This window comes from Carcharodon carcharias, chromosome 12, assembly GCF_017639515.1.
Source record: "Carcharodon carcharias isolate sCarCar2 chromosome 12, sCarCar2.pri, whole genome shotgun sequence".
Taxonomy (NCBI): domain Eukaryota; kingdom Metazoa; phylum Chordata; class Chondrichthyes; order Lamniformes; family Lamnidae; genus Carcharodon; species Carcharodon carcharias.
Window position 1 is genome coordinate 62,721,721 of NC_054478.1, and position 24,128 is coordinate 62,745,848.

General features: G+C 43.9%; 1 protein-coding gene across 1 annotated transcript in view; it reads left to right on the forward strand.

Moving 5' to 3' along the window:
* The window catches only part of LOC121284684 (potassium voltage-gated channel subfamily H member 7), a 208,575-nt gene that overhangs the window by 178,649 nt on the left and 5,798 nt on the right, over positions 1-24,128 (forward strand). The window contains exons 8-10 of the mRNA XM_041200241.1: positions 1,995-2,200; positions 20,686-20,785; positions 21,276-21,539. Of these exons, the coding sequence (XP_041056175.1) occupies positions 1,995-2,200; positions 20,686-20,785; positions 21,276-21,539 (570 nt within the window). The remainder of the gene's footprint in view (positions 1-1,994; positions 2,201-20,685; positions 20,786-21,275; positions 21,540-24,128) is intronic.

Genomic DNA, 24,128 nt, shown 5'->3' on the forward strand with positions numbered 1-24,128 from the left:
TGTGGGTGTTCCTACACCACATGGACTGCAGTGGTTCAAGAAGGCGGCTCACCACCACCCTCTTAAGGGCAATTAGGGATGGGTAATAAATGCTGGCCTGGCCAGCAATGCCCACTTCCCATGAAAGAATGAAAAACAACCTTGTACTGACTCTATCCAGACATTTCCAGTATTTTCTGAGCAGCCTTATAAGGGACGGATCCATTATGACATTAGAAAGCAGTCCAAGTAGTTGGGATTCCTCACTTTTCGAGTTCCTGCTTGCCTTGACAAGACATAATGCATTCTAACTGCCATACCAAATGTGTCCAAATAGTAATAAGCAGCTCCAACAGAGGGACAGAGTAGGTAAGCAAAACAGCAGGACCCTTAAATTGGCCCTCTTAGAAAAGGGGCCTGGGAGCTGATGTTGTTCGAAATCCTGGGCTACCCCTCCACCGCGCCTCCACCACCCACCTCCCTCCATGCCTCTCCACAAAACGTGGCCAAGTCCTGAATTTTACAGCTACTGGGGTTGGGGAGACACCAGAGATGTGCATGTAGTGGTTTGTGCAGACATCAGCCCCACACAAATAACGTGGCCTCCCATTGACTCCATAAACTCTGCTGGAGTCAGCACTAGAGAGTACTGGTAGATACAATCTCCACAAAGTCACCAGAACCACCGCCTGCAGATGTGTCAGAACTCAAGGAGATAATTTTCACCTCTGGTGAAATTAGACAGTAAAATTGACCCTGTTCTACAACTGGGGGTCTAACATTCCTCCCCTTTCCAGTGAACATCCCAGTGGAGAAGATTTTAAAAAAATTTGCATTTCATCTGCAGTTATACCAAGATATTCTAATGTTACATGATCAGGAGGTCAAAACAGATGCAATCCCTTTTAGGTAAATCAGGATTTTCTCTGCCAATGTTCAGTAATTTTCTGCTATTATTGTGCATTGCACAGCTGGATCACTGAAGTTAATGAGATTTGGTTTACTTATTAGTAGCTTGTTAATTATTTGTGAAGTATTAGAAGGTCAGTATGGATGGTTACCTGCTATTTATTTGTTGCATCTCAAAATCTTTTAGAAGGAATTGTACATCTCAGTTGTGTTGATTCCTGAATTTCTTTTAGCAGTTCATTATCAATCATAAAAATAAGCCTTTGATTATTTGGTAAAGAAAGTTCATTTGATTGTGCATCACATCAAATGTTTGTAAGGGCATAGTGCAAAATTCCTAATATACAGAGCCCTGTGCAATTGCAATGATTAACCTCTAATAATAAATACCTTAAAAAGCAAAATTCAGACTTAATTTGAATGGCAGAATTATGAGCACTTTTGCTTTGAATTGAAGTCCATTTATAACAATCCTAACAAAGTTGAAAAAAAGTACTTCCCATAAATTAAAACAATCTGTTTGAAAACGGTAGTAGTTCTTCTCAAGCATTCTACTTGTCCGGTTGAATTTCCCTTTCAGAAATTGAGGATTACTCAACCAGAACTCAGTAAAACTTAGCATATAATCATCAATAAATACAATCTAATTAGCCAGAAAAAGAAAATTAATTAGTGCAAAATAAATGGGGTGTGTATGTTATTGATATTAAAACTGACCTCTAAAAGCCCTAGAGAAAAGAATAAAGCACTTGAGATACTAAGCAGAAGCTTATGATTCAGCCTTAGCATTCTACATATGTTTTCAGTTAGAGAACAGTTGGTTTGAAGTTTCAGTGGCAGCTTCAAACATAAGCAGCATCTCCATGTGACTTCTTCCACTGAGAAGGTCAGAACTATATCATACATCATCAATAAGACATCAGCCCAGACCCCAGGTCACATTCATTGAGTTCCATATTTCAATCATTTATTCAAATCAGTTTCTCAGGTATAAAAAATCAAAAGAAGTTTGGGAATTTTCTGAATCCAGCATCAGAGGAAAATAGTGACACAAGATTTATGTCCAAAGAGCTTTGATTTTTAAAGGACCATCTGTTTCTGTCTAGGGAAAAATGACATCTTTGGTGAAATGATCCATCTTTATGCAAGACCTGGGAAATCTAATGCTGATGTACGAGCATTGACTTACTGCGATTTGCACAAGATCCAGAGGGAAGATCTTTTAGAAGTTTTGGATATGTATCCAGAATTTTCTGACTACTTCTTAACAAACCTAGAACTCACCTTCAACCTGCGAGATGAAGGTTCAAAGGTAATGATTTATTCACTGAAGTTGTTTCTTTACAGAGTATTACCTGCAGTTAACAAAGGCAACTCAAATAGCAATATGCTGACATTTTATAATGAACCTTGTACAAGCATGTCGCTGTGCCATGTCAGATGGTTAGCAGCACTATATCTACACCGTTTAACATTTTCATTAGTTATTGTGATTCTTGGGTCTAGCAAACTTATAAAGTTAATAATGTTCTTATTTACATTATTGTAATATACTTATAACAATTGAAAATTATACATATTTAATATCAGTTTACAATATTACAAAACATTATTTACTCCATACTGCACATTACTGTGCAAGCAGATACATTCTTCAAATTGACAATAAAATTTGTAATTAATTGCATTGTCATCAGTAAAGAGTAATGTTGGGTGTGAATGCTTTCACTGTGTCCACTTGAAGTGCTCAATGGTACAGACTCTGTCCCTCCAGAGTTGTATCAGGAAGAAGGAATTGTTGGCTTTATAACACTAGGTTACAGATCTGTCACCAAAGAGAGGAACAGGTCATGTATTCAATTAAGAGAATGGCATAGGAAGTTTATTGACATAATGTTAAACTGCATTAGTTGAAACCTAATTTCTATCCAAAGTTGTATTACTGCCACTGAGAAAAAGTAAGCCTAATATCAACATGGTCCTCTCAGGTGAATGTAAAAGATCCCTTTGCATTATTTGAAAAAGAGCAGGTGAGTCCTTAGTGTCCCAGTCAAGATTTATTCTTTTGTCACTAAAAACAGATTATTTTGTCAATATCTAATTGCTATTTCAGCATATATTGGCTGCTGTATTTTCTTTTAGTACAACTTCAAAAGTACTTAATTGGTTGTCAACCACTTTGGAATGTCCTGAGGCTGTAATCCTTGAAGAAATCACAGAAAATTTATGGCACAGAGGAGGCCATTTGGCCCATTGTCTGTGTGCCAATGGAAAAAGAGTAATGCAGCCTAAGTGAATATGACCATGTTGCTTGACTAATCTGTGGGACAGCTCTCCCAGTTTTGAGGAGCACTTTGCTGGGTCGTCTGGCTCGGGCGTGTTTGGCCTACCCAGATCTGATATCTAGGTAAAAGCGGAGTGATCTAACTGATTTTATTCTTATCATGCTGTCTTGTAGCATTTGCTACAACTGAGTGGCTTGCCAGGCCATTTACTATGTGGTATATTAGAGGTGCTATTTGAAAGCAAATCCCTTCTTTCTTTCTTTATTTCTAGCAAGCTGTTTATGTTTTTTGCCCTATTAATATAATCGCCTCTCAAGCTTAAAGTTATTTTGTAGATCATATTAGTTACTATATTTATCATCAGCAGAGAAAGCATCCTATGACAAATGTTGCCTTTAACTCATTTACACACATTATTCCATTAGTGCTCAGTCAGTGCTAGACAGCTTTGTTATATAAAACCTTGAGTTTGCTTGTAAGACGAATGGAAGCAATGCACCAATTGATGCCACAGTAATTAAAATCAGACAGAGCTAAATCATTAAACAGTGTTAATGGTGGCTTAATAATTAAACAGTATCAAATTCTCTTTAAGTATTTAGTCAACGTGCTCAGACTTGAAGATACAAGGGCAGATTTCCCTCTGGAGTTACACCATTGATTCAGTATAACTCCCAATAGGCTAAACAAAAATGCAGGTGGGAAGCCATTCTGCTCGGTCTCATTCCCCAATACCACTTGCAAAATTTCCTTCCAAAAGTGACCATAGGCCTTCAGTACTTCTGCCCAAATATGGTCAGATGTGTGTTCATTTAAATACTTCAGCCTTGCAAAATTTAACATTTTAGCACCAGCAGTGGCTCAGTGGTAGTGTCCTTACTTTTCAATCAGAACATTGTGGCTTCAAGTCCCACTCCAGATACTTGTGCACATAATCAAGAGTGACACTCTGTGCAGGATTGAGGGTGTGCTGCACTGTCAGAGGTGCTGTCTTTCAGATGAGATATTTAATCAAGGCATTGTCTTCACACATAGGGTCAGTTAGCTCAGTTGGTTACAGTGTGATGCTTGATAATGACAACAGCACTGTTCAATCCCTGTACCAGCTGAGGTAGTTCTTGGAGCCTGTCCCTTCTACTTATCCCATTATGATATATTGGCATTATTGAATCATGATTAACAACCCTCAGACAGCGAGAATGTGACATGGAAAGAGAGAGAGAGGCTGCCTTCCCTCACAGGTGGACGTATAAGATCCCATGACACTAGTGCAAAGAGCAGAGAAGTTCTTCCTGGTGTCCTGGCAAATATTTATTCCTCAATCAACACCCAAAAGCAAATCGTCTGGTCATTATTAGATTGCTATTTGTGGGACTTAGCTGTGTTCAAATTGGCTGTCACATTTTCTGCAATACAACAGTAATAACTACACTTCAAAATTTCTTAATTGGCTGTAAAGTGCTTTGGGATGTCCTGAGGTTGTGAAAGGGGCTCTGTAAACATGAGTTGTTCTTTCTTTCAATACTTGTGTCAGCTGCACCAGACACAGCGGGCCAGGTGCCTGAGGCCTGCCTCAGCAATGTTTCTCCCTCCACCAAAGGAAGGGCATCTCCGGTGCAGACAGGAATTGAACCGGAAGCCAGTTGAAATTATTTCAATGAGAATGGCCCTAGGATGATGTCCTGGCACAAAGTGATCAGAGCAATTCAACCACCCACTGCAGCTCCTACGGAGTGCTACTGTTGGCAATTAAGTACTGGAACACCTCTCTGCGAAGACATTCAGTTATGGCAACTCAAAATGTAGCCCTTAATAATCCAGGTATCAACAAATAAATAGTTGTATCAAAGTCAAAGTGCACCCACTTATTTTTAGAATAAACTTACCTAGGAAATCAAAATAAACAGTGTGGGCAATTACTTATCACAGTTGTTTCAAAATCCAATCCCAGGCATGCTCACAAGAGAAGATATTTAGAATTTGAAAATGTATGTACATACTATAACATTAGAGCTAAATTTCAGTAACATTTTATGTTATTCCCAGAAAGTCATAAAGGTTGGAAATAAAATGTTACAGGCAACATATCTGATGAAACCCCATCAATAGGATTATAATAAAATGATAATTCACATTAAATTTCAAAGTTACCCACTTTGTAAGCAAAATTTTAAAAAGTACTTTTTGTATGGTGAGGTACCGGGAAATGTGAGCATTCAGAGAGACCTAGGTATGTCTGCACATGAACCACAGAAATTAAGTTAACAGCAAACAATTGAATTATAAAAGTTAAAAAGTCTTATCACAATTGTAAAGTGCCTTGGTGAGGCCACACCTGGAGTACTGTGTGCTGCTTTGGTCTCCTTACCTAAGGAAGGACATACTTGCACTAGAGGGAGTAACAATGAAGGCAGCGTGGCCAGACCCATCCTTCGTAACACTGGGGACAGGTAGAACCTCAGCATGTAGTGACACTTGGTGTTTGCATACTGAGGGTCTACGCATCGCTTGATGCAGCCGCACACAAAGGTGGCCATCAGTATGAGGGCGATGTTGGGCACGTTTTTTCCACCTTTATCTAGAGGCTTGCACATCGTGTCCCTGTGGACACGCTCCATTTTCGACCTCCACATAAAGCGGAAGATGGCTCGGGTGATCGCCACCACACAGGAGTGTGGAATGGGCCAGACCTGCGCCACGTACAGCAACAGCGAGAGTGCCTCACACCTGATGACCAGGTTCTTACCCACAATGGAGATGGAGCGTTGCTCCCACATGCCCAGTTTCCTGTTCACCATAGACACTCGCTCCTTCCAGTTTCTAACGCGTGCCCTGGTTCCTCCGAACCATATCCCCAGCACCTTCAGGCCATCAGCCCTGACAGTGAAGGGGACAAAGGATCGGTCAGCCCAGTTCCCAAAGAACATAGCCTCGCTCTTCCCACGATTTACCTTGGCTCCCGAGGCCAGTTCAAACTGGTTGCAGATGTGGATCAGTCTGTGCACCGACAGGGGATCTGAGCAGAAGACGGTGACATCGTCCATGTACAGGGAGGCTTTGACCTGAGTGCCTCCACTGCCTGGGATCGTCACTCCTCTTATGCCCGGATCCTTCCTGATGGACTCAGCAAAGGGTTCAATGCAACACACAAAAAGAACAGGGGAGAGAGGGCAGCCCTGCCTGACTCCAGATTTAATAGGAAAGCTATCTGGTTCCCACCCATTGATAGAGACTGCACTACTGATGTTAGTGTAGAGCAGTTGGATCCAATTGCGAATTCCCTCCCCAAACCCCATTTTGGACAGCACATCCACCATGTAGGTGTGAGATATTCTGTCAAAGGCCTTCTCCTGATCCAGGCTGATGAGGCAGGTATCCACACCCCTGTCCTGTACATAGGCAATCATATCCCTGAGCAGCGCGAGGCTGTCAGAGATCTCCCTGCCCGGCACAGTGCAGGTCTGGTCAGGGTGGATCACCAATTCCAGAGCAGATTTGACCCAATTGGCGATGACCTTGGACAGAATCTTATAGTCCACATTCAACAGTGAAATGGGTCGCCAATTTCTAATTTCCTCCCTTTCCCCCTTGTGCTTGTAGATGAGGGTAATAATGCCTTTCCTCATGGATTCTGACATACTGCCGGCCAGGAGCATAGTCTCGTACACTTCTAGCAGGTCTGGGCCCATCCAGTCCCACAGAGCCGAATACAACTCCGCCGGCAAGCCGTCGCTTCCAGGAGTTATACTCTTCTCGAAGGACTCAAGGGCCTCAGTCAGTTGGTCAGGAGTTAGCGCTTTGTCCAGGCTCTCCCGTGTACTGTCGTCTAAGACCTCCGTGATAGAGGACAGGAAGGACTGGGAGGCCGTGCTGTCTGTGGGCTTCACGTCATACAATCTGGCATAAAAGGATTTGCTGATCCTCAAAATGTCAGACTGCGATGACTTTACTGAGCCGTCTTCTTCCTTCAGGCTGCTGATCACAGAGCTCTCTCTGTGTACCTTTTGGAAGATGAAACGTGAGCACATCTCATCCTGTTCCACGGAGCAGACTCTGGAACGGAAGATGATCTTGGAGGCCTCCGAGGCAAAGAGCGCGGCTTGCTGGCTCTTCACCTTTTGGAGTTCCTCCTTGACATCGACCCCCATCGACTGCAGCTGGAGCAGATTCTGCATGTTTTTCTGGACTTGGGACATTTTCCTCTGTTCCTTTCTAGCTTTCTGGGTGCCTTTGAGGATGGAAAACCTCTTGATGTTTCCCTTGATCGCTTCCCACCAGTGTGTCAGGGACTCAAAGTGGGGTTTCATGGTTCTCCAACCTTTGTAATCCCTCTTGAGCTCCTCAATGTTCTCTGGGGTCAGCAGATGCACGTTTAGCTTCCATGCCCCCCTGCCAACCCTCTGGTCTTCCTCTAAGTGACAGTAGGAGGCAGTGGTCAGAGAAGAACACCAACTTGACGTCGGTGGATCTGACTGCAAATGCGCGGGACACAAACAGGAAGTCTATCCTGGAACAGACGGACCCGTCAGGCCGCAACCAGGTGTATTTACGCTGTGCTCCATCTGCAGGGTCGCTGAAGACATCGTGCAGCTTGGCATCCTTTACTGTTTCCATCAGGGATCTGGACGTAGCATCCAATCTGCTGTTGGCCCTGCCGGATCGTCCAGCCGCATCGATGATGCAGTTGAAGTCACCGCCCAGAATGACTGGTCAGGAGGTCACCAGCAGCAGTGGGAGCTGCTGAAAAACCTCCAGCCGCTCAGCCCCTTGTGACGGGGCATACACGTTAATTAACCGGAGTGGAGCATTCTTGTACATTATGTCTGCTACGAGGAGGCGCCCGCCCACCACCTCCTTAACCTGGGAGACGGTGAAGCTGCCTCCCCGCAGCAGAATCCCCAGGCCGGAGGAACGAGAGTTGTTTCCTCCCGACCAGATCGATGGCCCATGGGACCACCATCGTGACCATTGCCTGTAGGAGCTGAGATGCGGTATCGCACACTCCTGCAGAAACAACAGGTCAGCTTTGACCTTGGCAAGGTAGTTCAAGGTCACAACACATCACTTGGTAGATTTAATGCTACACACATTTATGGATACAATCTTTAAACCCATTTTAAAGCATTTAGTCTCTTACCAAAACTGTTGTCTCTGAGAGTTCCAGACCTTTGGTCTGCTCCTTCATGCCCGTAGCGTGCTCAAATTGCCTCACTTTGGATGGGCTGAGGAAACCGTCCTGAACCTCCCCATTGGTGGTGTTCTGCTCGGGTGGCATCTGGGGGTCCGTGCAGAGAGCGGGGTTTGAAATGTCCTCTGTTGGAGAAGCTTCACCAATCCTCTCCCCCTCTGGGGTATTGCTGCTCCTGACTTCCCGGAGCTGGGGTGCGCTGAGCGCCTCACTGCTCCCAGATTCCTGGGGCTGTGGTACACTGGCCTCTTCGGGTTGTGGGAAAAGTTGGGGTATGCTGGTCTCCTCATTGTCTCCAATGTTCTGGAGCTTGGGTGTCTCACCCTCCAACTCCCTAGCGTTTTGCCGCTTCTTCTGTTGGCGACGCCCTGGCCCTTCTTCTTCCGAAGAGCTGCTGCTCTTGTTATCTGTGTCGAATGGGAGACACCTCTTGCCTCTTGTCTGGGAAGTGGCTTGGTTTCTTCTTAGCCCCTTCTTCCTTTTGGTTCTCTTCACCAACTGCCACTCCCCCTGCTGCTTTCCCACTGCTGCCTCCTCCTCCTCCGTTGATTCGCTCTCTTGAGGAGTGGGAGGTTCAGGGGGCAGTGTTGATGATTGGCCGTCTGTTGCCCCAATCTTTTCCTCCACCTTATCTTTCTCTGTGTCCTCCTTTGTCCCGTTGTTATCCCTGGGGGCTTTGGTGGTTGGAGTGACACGAGGCATTTCTTCTGCTTCCCCCTCATTGGCTTTCGCTGCCTGTGCATAAGTACGGCAACGTTTGGGGCAGGTCTTGTAGAGGTGACTTGCCTCACCACACAGATTGCAGCACTTAGCCTGTTTACAGTCTTTTGTCTGGTGCCCTTCCTGTTTGCAGTTCTTGCAGAGGACAGTGCTGCAGTTGGCCGCCACATAACCAGACTTGCCGCATGGGCGACAAAGTTTGGGTTGCCCAGCGTAGACAAGGTAACCACGGCTTCCCCCGATAGCGAATCTGTAAGGAGGGTGGAAGATGGTTCCCTTACCGTCGGTCTTGAGCGTGACTTTAACCTGGCGTTTACATGTCCAGATCCCCAAATCATCTCTAACCGCGGTGCAGCTCCCAACCTTATCGAAGTACCTGGTAAGGAAGGTGAGCACGTCAGCAACAGGGACGAAGGGGTTGTAAAGATGCACCATCGCAACCCGGTCTCGTTGCAACGGCAGAGCAAAGAGCGGCTCCGCCGTCAGGATCTTCATTTCTGGCAGGTCTTTCTTCTCCTCAAACACCTTCAGAAGCTTGACGCAAGCTGCCACTTGCTTGAAGTCACATCAAAAAATCCAGTGCTGGGGAAGTCCTGTAGGCAGTAGATCTCCACAGCCTCGAAACCACACAGCTTGAAAAGGATCCTCTTGGTGAAGAAGGTCCGATCCATTACTGTTCCTTCCTCGCTGGCCTTCACCATGACTCGAATGGTGTTAGGTACCCCATAGTAAGGAGTTCGACTGGTTATAGCCATTGCTCGTTGATCTTTCCCTGGCAGAAACGCGATCAAGGTCTCTCCCCTGCCGAGTAAGTATAAGGATAAGGGGATTGTCCTATGAGGAGAGACTGAGTAGGTTAGGTTACTTGCTGGAGTTTAGGGGCAGGATTTTTCATATGGCAGGCAGGCTAGACAGGAGCAGGCGCAGAGCCGATCGCCGCCTGCGATCAGTTCCACACCGCCATTTTACGCAGGCAGGCCAATTAAGGCTTGCCCAGCATAAAGCGCAACTGGTAGCGTTCAGCGCTACCTATGCATGCAGGGGGAGGAGGGAGAGTCGAAGCCAGGGAGCACAGCAATCTCCCTAAGACACGGAGCTGCCTCAGGGAGATTGAATGGATTTAAAATGATTGAATGATTTAAAAATTTATTCAAACATGTGCCCTTGTGTGACTGTGTCACGTGAGTTGGGACATGTTTTTTATATTTATGAAAATGTATTTACTTATTTAATAAAAACTTCAGGAAACCTCATCCCACTCGTGAATGCGAAGGTCGCTTGGGCTTTTCGCCTGCCCGCTAACCTTAAGGTTGGACAGGCAGCATTCACAAGTGCTTCAATTAATTTCTTAATGGCCTTATTAGGCTGTTTATATTTTGGCAGGCATGCAGCCAACTCTGGCGCGCAACCGCTGAACAAAATATCATAATGGCGCGCAGTGACTTCGGGACGCATGCCCGACATCATCGTGCATCATTTTACGCGTCGACGTGTCGGGCCCGGCCACCGCACACCAACTGGAAAATTATGCCCTAGGAGAAAGAGAGGTGATCTAAATTGCAACATGTAAAATTCTTAAGGACTTGACAGTTTCAATGCTGAGAAATTGTTTCCCCTGGGGTGTCTAGAACAAGTGGTCACCGTCTCAGAATAAGTGTGCAGCCAGTTAGGACTGAGACAAGGAGGAATTTGTTCAGTGAAAAGGTCATGAATATTTATAATTGTCTACCCCAGAGAGTCATGGATGCTACTTTGTTGAGTATATTCAACACAGAGTTCGATAAATTTTGGGGTAATAAAGGAATTAAGGAAGATAGGGATAATGCAAAAAAGTTGAGACGAGGTAGAAAATCAGCCTCATCTTAAAATGGCAGAGCAGGTTTGAAGGGCCAAATGGTTCACTCCGTTCCTATATTTTATGTTCTTCGGTTCAAATGCAATCAGATGTTAATATTTCTTATCTGAACAATGTTGAATGGACTGACAGGGTTAGACTAGCGTGGCACCTCACCCAAGAAGACTGAATCAGTTTTGGTCAGTTTATGAAGCATTTGAAGGATAATCTCGTTAGATGAATATATAAAGGTGTCATATTAATCAACCTCCCGCCATTACACATTTCTTCTGATTGTCATTTAAATTAACATCAGAAAAATTGTTAAGCAGGCAGCTGAGCCATTATTGCAGTCTATAGCCATCATCAAAATTACCCTTCTTGTTTCTTAGAGTAATAGAGGTCTATGGCATAGGAAAAGGCCCTTCGGCCCACCGAGTCTGCGCTGGTCAAACAAGTACCTAACTATTCTAATCCCATTTTCCAGCATTAGGCCCATAGCCTTGTATGCCATGGCATAGCAAGTGCACATCCAAACACTTCTTAAATGTTATGAGGGTTTCTGCCTCTACCACCCTTTCAGGCAGAGAGTTCCAGATTCCCATCACCCTCTGGGTGAAAAAATTCTTCCTCACATCCCTCCACACCTCTTGCCCCTTACCTTAAATCTATGCCCTTTGGTTATTCCACCAAGAGGAAAAGTTCCTTCCTGTCTACCCTCTCTATGCCCCTCGTAATTTTATACACCTCAATTATGTCCCCCCTCAATCTCCTCTGCTCCAAGGAAAATAATTCCAGTCTATCCAATCTCTCCTCATAACTAAAACTCTCCAGCCGAGGCAACATCCTGGTAAATCTCCTCTGCACTCTCTCTAGTGCAATCACGTCCTTCCTATAATGCAGATTCCAGAACTGCATGCAATACTTTAACTGTGGCTTAACCAGTGTTTTATACAGTTCTAGCATAGCCTCCCTGCTCTTATATTCTATGCTTCGGCTAATAAAGGCAAGTATCCCATATGCTTTCTTAACCACCTGTTTCACTACCTTAAGGGACCGGTGGACATGCACACCAAGGTCCCTCTGATCCTCAGTACCTCCCAGGGTCCTACCATTCATCGTGTATTTCTGTGCCTTGTTTGTCCTGCCCAAGTGTATCACCTCACGTTTATCCGGATTAAATTCCTTTTGCCACTGATCAGCCCATCTGACCAGCCGTCTATATCCACCTGTAATCTAAGGCTATCCTCCTCACTATTTACTACACCACCAATTTTCGTGTCAGCTTACTGATCAACCCCCCTACATTCAAGTCTAAATCGTTATATATACCACAAACAGCAAGGGATCCAACACCAATCCCTGTGGAATCCCACTGGACACAGGCATCCAGTCACAAAAACACCCCTTGACCATCACCCTCTGCTTCCTGTCACTCAGCCAATTCTGGATCCAATTTGCCTAATTGCCTTGAATCCCATGGGCTCTTATGCGAGACCTTATCAAAAGCCTTGCTGAAATCCAAGTAGACTACGTCAGATGCGTTGCTCTCATCTACACACCTGGTCACCTCTTCAAAAAAGCCAATCAAATTGGTCAGCCATGACCTCCCCTTAACAAAAACACGCTGACTGTCCTTGATTAATCCTGCCTATCCAAGTGTAGATTAATTCTGTCTCTCAGAATTGCTTCCAATAGTTTCTCCACCACTGAGGTTAGACTGACTGGCCTGTAGTTCCCTGGTTTATCCCGTCCTTAATTTTTGAATAACGATACCACATTGGCTGCCCTCCAGTCCCCTGGCACCTCTCCTGTGGCCAGAGAGGTATTGAAAATTATTGCCAGCATCCCTGCTATCTCTTCTTTTGTCGCACTCAACAACCTGGAATACATTTCATCGGGCCTGGAGATTTATCTACTTTTAAGCCTGCCAGACCACTTAGAACTTGGTCCCTTTCTATGCTAATTTCTCTAATTATATCACAGTCCTTCTGCCTGATTTCCATACCCACGTCATCCCTCTCACTTGTGAACACCGACACAAAGTATTCATCTAGAACCCTACCTACGTCTTCCGGCACACAAATTACCACTATGGTCCTTAATGGGCCCTACTCTTTCCCTAGTTATCCTCTTAGTCTTAACGTACTTGTGAAATAACTTTGGATTTTCCTTTATTTTACCTGCCAATATTTTTTCATGCCCCCTTTTTGCTCTCCTAATTTCCTATTAAAGTTCACCCCTACACATTCTGTACACCTCTAGGGCTTCCGCTGTTTTGAGCCTCCGTATCTGCCATAAGTATCCCTTCTCTTTATCCAATCCTATATATTACTCAGCATCCAGGGTTCCCTGGATTTGTTGGTCCCACCCTTTATGTTTACTGGAATATGTTGGCCCTGTACTCTCCCTATTTGCTTCTTGAATGAGTCCCACTGCTCTGATGCAGATTTACCTGAAAGTAGCTGCTCCCAGTCCACTCTGGCCAAATCATATCTGATCTTATTAAAATCCGCCTTCCCCAATTTAGAACTCTGGTTTCTGGCCCATCCTTGTCCTTTTCCATAACAAACTTGAAACTTATGGAGTTATGATCACCATCTGCAAAATACTCCCCCACTGATACCTCTAACACTTGGCCGGCTTCATTCCCTAAAATTAAATCCAGGCCCACCCCCTCTCTCATAGGACCTTCTACGCACTGGCTTAAAAAGCTTTTCCAGAAGCATTTTAAGAATTCTGCTCCCTCTGAACCTATCACACTATGACCAACCCAGTTGATGTTGAGGAAGTTGAAATCCCCCACTATTACTACCCTATTATTTTTACACGTCTCTGAAATTTGCCTACATATCTGCTCTGCTATTTCTCTCTGACTGTTGGGGGCCTATAGTACACTCCCAGCAATGTGATTGCTCCTTTTTTGTTTTTAAGTTTTACCCATATGGCTTCATTTGAGGAGCCTTCTAAGGTGTCATCCTTCCTTACTGCTGTAATTGATTCCTTGATCAATATTGTGATACCCCCTCCTCTTTTACCTCCTTCCCTGTCTCACCTGAAGAACCTATATCCTGGAATTTTGATCTGCCAATCCTGGTCCTCTCCTAACCATGTCACTGCAACAGCAATGACATCATACTTCAATATGTTAATTTGTACCCTCAACTCATCTGCCTTATTCGTCAGACTCCTTGCATTAAAATAAATACCTCCAACCTTGCCAAACTCCCTTGTGCCTTAACTGACCGATTATATCTACTTCCAGAACCACTTGCTCTCTATTCTAATTTTGGCTGTGCATCTCCCCCTGCTGAACCTCCTCTCAGGATCCCATCCTCTTGCCAAGTTAGTTTAAACCCTCCCCAACAGCACTAGCAAAGCTTCCCGCAAGGATGTTGGTCCCATTCTAGTTCAGTTGCAACCCGTCCACCTTGTACAGGGCCCACCACCCCCAGAAATGTTCCCAATGTCCCAGAAATCTAAAGCCCTCCCTCCTGCACCATCTCTCCAGCCACGCATTCACCTGGACTAACCTCCTATTTCTATACTCACGAGTGCGTGGCAACAAAAGTAATCCAGAGATTACTACCTTTGAGGTCCAGTTTTTTAATCTGCTTCCTAGCTCCCTAAATTCTGCTTGCAGGACCTCATCCCTCTATCTACCTATGTCTTTGGTCCCAATATGTACCACGATCTCTGTCTGTTTGCCCTCCCCCTTTAGAATACCCTGCAGCCATTCAGTGACATCCTTGACCCTGGCACCGGGGAGGTAACATACGATCCTGGAGTCAGATCTACGGCCGCAGGATTGCCTGTCTGTTCCCCTTACTATCGCGTCTCCTACCACTATTGCTCTTCCCCTCTTTTTCCTCTCCCCCTGTGCAGCTGAGCCACTCACAGTGCCAGGAGCGTGGCTGCACTCCCCAGAGGAACTGTCACTCTCATGATTTTCCAAAACAGAAAAACGGTTTTCAAGCAAGTTGCACCCTGGGGATTTCCTGACTACCTGCCTGACTCTTTTCTTCTGACTGATGGTCACCCATTCCCCCTCTGTCTGCACTTTCGTAAGCTGTGGGGTGACCACATCTAAAAACGTGCTATCCATGACACTCTCAGCCTCGCGGATGCACCTCAGCGCCTCCAGCTGCCGGTCAAGCTCCAACACTTGGAGCTCAAGTACCTGCAGCTGGTGGCACTTCCTGCACACGTGGTCAGTCAGAGCGCAAGGAGCTTCTAGGGCTTCCCACGTGTTGCAGGCGATACATAACAAGGGATTGAGCTGCCCTTTCATGCCTCCAGTTGAAATAAAACTCTTTAAGTTAAATACAGTAAAAAAAAAATTTATGTACTTTAAATAAAATTTAGAACTCTTACCTTTCCTTAGCTTAATCTATTTTAAACTGGAGAAAAACACTTACCCACTATTCACCAATCATTTCTTACCTTTGTGCTGACGTCACTTTTTGAAGCTTCCCCACATTCACACTGGTTCTGATCTCTCCGCCACTCTCTCAAACTGTCTTGTGATGTCACTTTTATTATTTACAACAAGAACTGACTGCAGGAGACTCTTCCCAGGCTGCTTCACCACGATGCTGACTGCAGGGCACTCTTCCCAAACTGCTTCACCGCAATGTTGACTGCAGGACACTCTTCCCACACTGCTTCACCGCAATGCTGACTGCAGGATACTCTTCCCAGATTGCGTCACCGCAATGCTGACTGCAGGACACTCTTCCCAGACTGCTTCATCGCAATGCTGACTGCAGGACACTCTTCCCTGACAAATATTGTGGCATAAACGTTGAACTAGGAACTTGATGGAGAAACACAAAATTGTCACATAATGTTTCCGCCTGGGATCAAACTGGGGACCTTTCGTGTGTGAAGCAAACGTGATAATCACTACGCTATGGAAACTCCCTTTAAACCCTGTGTTTCATGTTTAAAGACAGCAGAGTTTCTCATTGTAGGTCTTTGTTGAACTGATCTCAAGATGGCTGCTTATAGAGCCTGCCTCATGACAGAGGTCATCTGACTACAGAAAGTCAAATGGGACATATAGAACTGATTGCATTTCAAACACAAATACCCCCCTTTTCATACCAAACAAAGATACAAACATCTTTAGCTCTGAAGAGTCATGCAGACTCGAAATATTAATTACGTTTCTCTTTCCACAGATGCTGCCAGACCTGCTGAGTTTTTCCAGCATTTTGTGTTTTTATTTCAGATTACCAGAATCTGCAGTATTTTGCTTTTACAAACATCCCTCTTTTCCTAGTGAACAAGAGAAATTTGCATGCATGATCATGTGTAACTGTGAGTCACCCAAGTTACCCACAATACACCCACTGTTCTCATATATTGACAATTGTTTGTTCGTCTAGTCTGTCTCTCTACCTGATTGCACACGTAGTCTTTAAACTTTACAGGTCTGTTAATGATATGCATGCATGTTGTCATTGGTTATTCATTTGGACAATGTTCCTTGTCCGGAGAGTGTCATTCCTGTGGCACATGTTGCCTTTTTAACTGCCATTGTTCCACTGCAGTTGTTGGGGACACATGAACCTCTGGGATTGATGGTGGTTCTGTACTCAGTACAGCTGGTGAGATCCCTTCTCCCCGACTGTCCAATTGCTATGAAGGAACAGCTTTGCTAGTTATATGTATATGCCTATGATTGTGCCGTTATATTTGGTCGTTCACTTCCACCACGTAAAATCAGGGTGAAAATGTCACTACGCATGTCCCAAGTTTCCAAATGGTCTGCCTCCTGTTGAGAGTGTTGAAGGTGTACACCCTGACTGGCTCTCCAATGCTGAGCTCTGGCAATGGTTTGGCAGTCTTGCCAAAATGAAATTTGACTTTCTGCCGTTTCACCTTGATTGCTTCACTCATGCCCTGTTACTACTTCTGGTTTCAATAGCATTTTCGCTATTGGAAGAGTAGATTGCATGCGGCATGACATTAGTCTTTGGACTGGACTACTTTTCATACCTTCAGTCGGTATGTTTCTCTACTCGAGGATTATATATGTCTGTGCTACATTTAGTCGATTTTTTTACGATTCCTTTGGCGATTTTCACTGCTACCTCAGCCTTTCCATTCGACTGAAGGTAGTGTGGAGATGATGTATAGCCTTGAATTTCCCATTCGTTTGTAAAACAGCTGAATTCTTTACTTGTGAACTGAGGGCCATTGTCACTCATCACAATACTTGCAATGCCATAATGACTGAATTGTGCTTTCAGGCATTCTACTATTTCCCCTAGTGTTGTTAAGGTCAGCTAATCTAACTCCCAGTAGTCAGAATAATAGTCTACAGTGACAAGATAATCAGTTCCTGCTGTAGTGAAGAGGTCTACTCCCAGTGTCACCCAGGATCTCCTTGGGATGTGGTGCATGGTCAACAGTTCTCTAGTTTGTTTCACTTAGTACTTGTTACACATATCGCACTGGCCAACGTGGTCATAAATTTCATTGCTCATGTTTGACCAGTAGACCACATCTCCCGCCTTTCTCAGGCTCGATTCAATTCCTTGATGGCTTGCATGGATGCACTTCAGCATCTCCCTTCTCAGATTCTTAGGGATATTGACTCTATTTCCTTTGTACAAGATGACATCTAGGGCTGTCAATTAATTTTGGTATGTCCAATATACTGTTGTGACCACAGATGTGTCCTGGTTGCTCTCATCCTTTCATTCCTACTTCTTGTAGCACTTGGAGAGTTGCATCTTGTATAGTTCACTTGATTTGAGCAAGTAGCTTTTCTGTCAGATTCACTGTCTCTGCTGGGTTGGTGACTTCCAGATCATGTTGAACTACTGCTTCATGTTGAATCTGGAAGATTTCACATTCTGTAGTATCATCCTACAAAGTGCATCTGGGAACATTCCTAACTGAAGAGGTCTACTGCCAGCTTCACCCACGGTCTATCTGGGATGTGATACATGGTCAACAGTTCTCTAGCTTGTTTAACTTAGTACTCGTTACATGTATCACACTGGCCAATGATGAAAATGCTCACAAGCAAAAACAATAGCCAGACACTCTTTCTCAATCTGCATGTAGCATTGTTTTGTTTGCATTAATGCCCTGGATTCAAATGCGACTGGTTGTCCTTGCTTCATTAGGAATGCTCCCAGACCGTCACATTGGCAAGGTGGCTTCCTCATTGTACTTTAGCACTGGTGTCGTCATCACTAGTTGTTTGATTTTAGTGAATGCTGCTTCTTGTTCTGTTCCCCACTACCACAGCACCACCTTAGCAGTGAACTTGCATAATGGATCACACTCTGATGACAAGTCAGGCAAATATTTTGCTATGTAGTTCACAAATCCAACAAATTGTTGCACTGCTTTCACAATTGTTGGTTGCTGTATCACTGCTACAGCTCTCACCTTGTCAGGATCCAGGTGAAGAATTTTTGCTGTCAGTACATGACCTATCTACTTGATTTCAGGCATCTCCAGTTGCAGTTTTTTCTTGTTCAGCTTCAGGTTCACCTGGTGTGTTCTCTCTAGCAGCCGTATTAAATTCTGATCATGGCCCACTATGGCTTCTTCCATTGTGTCTCCACATCAATAGACTAGTAGATCATCCACTGTAGCTTCCACTCCAGAAAGGTCATTGACTATTTCCTGTTGTCTGCGTTGATACTCTTCTGGAATGGTGTAAATGTCAAATAGCATGTGCAACCATCTGCATTTCCTGAATGGCATCCAGAATGTTGTTTGAAAGTTGCTGCTTTTATCCAGATTCAGCTGCCAGTAATCATCCTTCACATCTAGAGTAGTAAAGATCTTTGCCTTGGCAAGTTGCAGCAAAATCCCTTTGACGGTTGGCATGGGGTAGTGAGATCCCTTCAGTGCTTTATTTAGATCCTTTGGATTTAAGCATACTTGCAGCTTTCCAGGTTGTTTCACTGCTACCATGCTGCTAATCCAGTCTGTAGGAGTTGTCACTTTCTTAATTATTCCCTTCTTTTCCAGCTCTTCTATCTCATCTTTTAGGCTTGATTTGAAGGTAGCTGGAACTCTTCTCGGCAGATGCTGAATTGGTCTTACACTTTCATCTAGTTCTAGATGATATTCTCCTGGTAGACATCCCAATCCTATAAAGACATCTTTGTACTCCTCTAGGATCTGTTCTGCCATCAATGGTTTTGTGTGCTGTGACACATTGTGGATCTCTGTTGGCAAATTCAGGGTTGCCAGTCCAAGCTTTAGACTTGCTACAACTGAGATGAGTGGCCGTTGTGTCCCATCTATGATCTGGAACTCTAGATCTACCTTTTGCAATTGCATTGGGCTTTCAGACTTATTTTTCCTCTTGGTATGAGTATTGTCCCATCATATAGCCTCAACCTTACCTTTGAGGGCTTCAGTTTTGGATCGCCATGTTGAGCTACTTTGCACAGGCCTGTGATGGCCATGATGTTGCATGATGCACCATTGTCTATCTGACAGTTCTTGTTCACTTGATACTCTCCTTCTGCGGTCATCATTGTAACATTCATAAACCTTTTATCACCTATGGACCTGATGGAACCAACCTGTCGTATCATGTATAATTCTTGATCAGACTCTTCTGCTGATATCTCTCCAGTGACCATCTGTATAGCCCTGTTTTGTTTCTTGCTAGCCAAAAACTTGTGTGTGGAATTATTCGGCTCCTTGCAGTTAAAACAGTGCTTCCCCCGCGCTGGGCATCCTTCTTTTCCTTTGTATGATGTCGACCGCAGTATTTATATCTTGTCCTTTGCAATTTCAGCCTGGAATGTCTCTCAGCATAATGTATCTCCTCATCTGCTCTGCCATACGTGTGCTCTACCTGATGTTTTACAAGCTCCACATTTCTACACATGTCTAATGCTTTCCTGAGTGTAAGTTCCTCCTCTTTAAGTTCTCACTGAGGGGTCTCTTAGACTTGAGGCTATTTGATCCTTAATCAGGTCATCTTTTAGCTGTCCGAATTCACATGATTCTGCAAGCTGTGTTACTCCAATCACATACTGTTCAATGGTTGCCTTTGCACTTTAGGCCCTAGTATTGAATACATAGCATTCATACTTAACATTCACTCAGAGTTCAAAGCAATGGTTCAAGGTTTTCAAAATCTCTACTGTCTTTTTTCTTTGCTCATCGGTTAGATTTAGGATGGTATACTATATGTAGCAATCCCTCCCCAGCAGTGTTAGGAGTGTGGCTACTCTTCTTGGTTCCGTCTTGTTAACTAAGTCTGTTGCCACCTCATAGTTTTGCCCCCGTTGCAAGTGGAAAAATGCCAGTTCTTCCGCACATCATCTTTCATTTCAACAGGAGGTGGGATTGGAAATTTTCATGCTTTGTGCACTTACCCAATATTTTAAGTGTAGCCTTTGGTTTGTGTGCTTTTCTTTGTCCTTTTTTTTATCAACATTTCGCGGGTTTTAACATTTTGTGTGCGCCTGGGTTCTCAGTGTCTTCTCTACAGAATTTGCAGGATTTATTTTAGTTCCACTTCCTGACACCATATTTTGTGCTTAAAGACAGCAGAGCTTCTTATTGTAGGCCTTTATTAAACTGATCTCAAGAAAGGTTGCTTGCAGATACTGCCTCATAACAGAGGTCACCTGACTACAGAAAGCCAGATGGGACATGTAGAACTGATTGCATTTCAAACTCAAACGCCCTGGTTCAGTAAAAACTGAAATATTTCTGTCTAATTTACTATAATTAATCTTGTCTGAAGTCAGCTATGCTCTTCTTTCATATTCTAGGCAGACATGCTACTCAGATCAGAAACAAGTGATGATTCAGATGAGGAGATTCCCAGACCTCGAAGAAGAAAGCTATCCTTCAAAAAGAAAACAAATGAAGGTAATTTATCTCTTGTGTTTAGTATTGGTCCTAAAATCAGAAGATAACAAATGCAAGTAAATATTTCCAATTCAGTGTATCACTGTTCTTCTTGTGTCTTCTGTGAGCTGTTTTTGCTTAAAGAAAAAGTTGTTTTAAACTAGAGTTCCATTTTTATTGCTATAAAATGCATTTCATGCTACGACTGAATGGCATACCCTATTGGATTATAGTTAAGTAATGCATTATAATTATTGCTGAACTGCGTGACTATATTGAAGCCAGCAATGGAATGATAAGATGGATTTCATTTTAGATAGATTTGAAGTAATGGATACTAGTTCCTAAGTGTTTTACTGGCTCTTACCATGGAACTTACATCAACAATTAAGCATCTCTATTGATTGGAACCTGTAAGAAGGCTAAAAATCAAAAGGCAGCCTAATTTTGTGTGTTTGACCTGTTTGTAATTGCAATCTCTCACTTTGTTCAATAATATTTGTCATCACAGAAGATAATGAAGATGACTGTGAGATCCATGAAGCATCTCAAGATATCTCGCAAGGTGACCGGAGAAATTATTATAAAAGACGAGATTTAGAAGAAAAGCGGAGTGCGTCATCGTCATTTTCTACCTCTGTTGATGAGGAAAAGAAACCATTATGTTCTGGCATATTGGACTATCCTTCAGAGATAGAAGAGAGCTGCAGGCTGGGGTTTGCACAAGGAGCTGAAATGCAAAGCAGAAAAGCTGAAAGAAGAACCAAGATAACAGGTAAGATATCAGGACACAATTCAGCAAAGCTGATGTCAGTGAATACTTCTGGTTATTAAATGTACTATGGCAGATCCAATTTCATTGCATAGCATTGTGACTAAAAATATTTATGCAGTTCACCCGGCAAGTCGACTAAACAAAGAAGAAGGCAACTTGAGGCATATTAACCAAAAGTATTGAGGGACATTGGGCAAAGGTGGGTACAAGAAGTTAGGTCACAGATCAGCCACGATCACACTAAATGGCAGAACAAGCTCAAGCTGCCAAATTGCCTACTCCTGTTCCCATCTTTAAAACTGAACAAAATGTTAAGAAAATGCCCATGTTTCCCCATGTACTCTGCAATATCCACAGGGGTTCATACAGAAGGACCTCACACCCAGACTACATTCACTTTACATACATATGCAGCTAAGCACATAAATCCTGACATTCCTGTCAGTGGCTCCAAAAGGCTGCCCTATTGAAATCCTTACAAATGGCCATCTTTGGATTGTTTTCGTTGGAGCAGAGAAGACTGAGGGGCGACCTGATCGAGGGGTACACGATTATGAGGGACATGGACAGGGTGGAAAGGGAGCAGCTGTTTCCCTTAGTTGAATGGTCAGTCACAAGGGGGCATAAGTTCAAGGTGAGGGGCAGGAGGTTTAGGGAGGATGTGAGGAAAAACTTTTTTACCCAGAGGATGGTGATGGTCTGGAATGCGCTGCCTGGGAGGCTTTTGGAGGGGGGGTTGCCTCACATCCTTTAAAAAGTATCTGGATGAGCACTTGGCATGTCATAACATTCAAGGCTATGGGCCAAGTGCTGGTAAATGGGATTAGGTAGGTAGGTCAGGTGTTTCTCACGTGTTGGTGCAGACTCAATGGGCCGAAGGGCATCTTCTGCACTGTGATTCTGTAATTTAGAAATTACTGAACTGATAAGAACCTTCCATTTTTGCAGCATAATATCACTGTTTAAAATCCCTGAAAAAGTTATGCCTTGTTAATGAGCTGCGATTGGGTTTTTAATGAGCTGCTGAGTTATCACTACTATTGAACAACATCTCTGGCACTGAAAAACTAATTTCATATTTCTGGAATGTCAAATTTTTCAATTATTATTAAAATTTCATAGCTTTTTAACATAATTTCAAAAGCATATTTCTGATATTTCAGCTTCTAATGGGCATGGTCGAAGCTTTATTTTGTTTTCTATAAAATTTATTAAGGAATGAAGGATATCTGTGCATTTTATTGCCCAGTTTGCTGTCTGTGAGAATTCTTCACTGTGGAAACTGTGGATCTCTGCTAGTCCAATGAGCAGGCAGTCTGTAGGCTCTGATCAAAATCTGTACCCTTGTCTCCCTAGGTCACACATTATTTCCTAACCAGAGAAGATCTACTCCCAAGTTCCTATTGTTGCTACCCAGCAATGAGTGAGAAAAGGCTGAGGTGAACTCATTTTCCCAGAATCCCTGGCCTCTGCTCAGTATTCCCCTATAATAACAGGATCATGTTTTGGGAATCACATCAGGTGGAAAACCATAAGTATAAAAATTATCTTGCACCTGTTCTGACAATATTCAGAGGAGTGGTGGGCACTGTTGATCTGGGTAAACCTTGTTGATTTGGAGGTTACATTGTGGGTTGTATTTCTGGCACTTGGTTGTCTTATTCTGATTCTCTTTCTCCACTTATTGGAATTTAACCGCTCCTTGTTAACTCCTCATCTGGTCTGCTGGCGGGCCACCAGCTTATCTTGCTCCTTTCGGACAGAATGGCCAGGATTTTCCTGTCGGTGATTTGAGGGCGGGGCCCACTTGCCAACGGGAAAATGATGCAGGATGACATCGGGAGGAACCCCTGACATCATCCCAGTCCATTTAAATTTTCAGAAAGGCAGGTGGACAGCGAAATCAGCTGTTCACCCGCCAACCTGTCAATGGCCAACCTTAAGGCTGGTGGGCAGGCCAGGAGCCCCAGTGGGCTTCTGAAAAAAGATAAAAGCTCATCCACTGGCGGGATGAGGTTTCATCTCAGTTTCTAAAATGTTTATTAAAGTTTCACTCATATTTATTAACATGTCCCATCTCGTGTGACAGTGTTACATGAGGGGGACATGTTAATAATGTTTTTGTTTCTCTATTTTTAAAGTTTTTTAAACATTCAGTGCTCTCCCTGAGACAACACTTAGCCTCAGGGAGCAGTGCGCTCTTTTGCACACATGCGTCAAACAGCGCACTCTGACAGAAGGGGAATCCCTTCACCCCCCCGCACAGGAAGCGCATAGCGCTTCTCGTTGGGCAGCCCGCTGGGTGGGCCACTTAGAATGGCAGCCGGCCCCGTTTCAGCGGCGGAGTTCAGCTGCCCGCCCGCCGCCAAGCCAGTGGGGCCCGCACGCCCATCAAGGTCAAAATTCTGGCCAAAGTATTCTCTGTTCATTCTTGGTACAAACCCAGTGTTTCTTTTTGCATGTGGTCCAGTGTGATCCTTGTGGGAATCAAAAGTGTCTCTCCTTGTTGTGTAGATGTGTTTTATCGATGGGCCCACCTTGCAGCTTGGCCTTTTCTGTGACATTGCTCTCTTTTGGTGTGCTTCTATG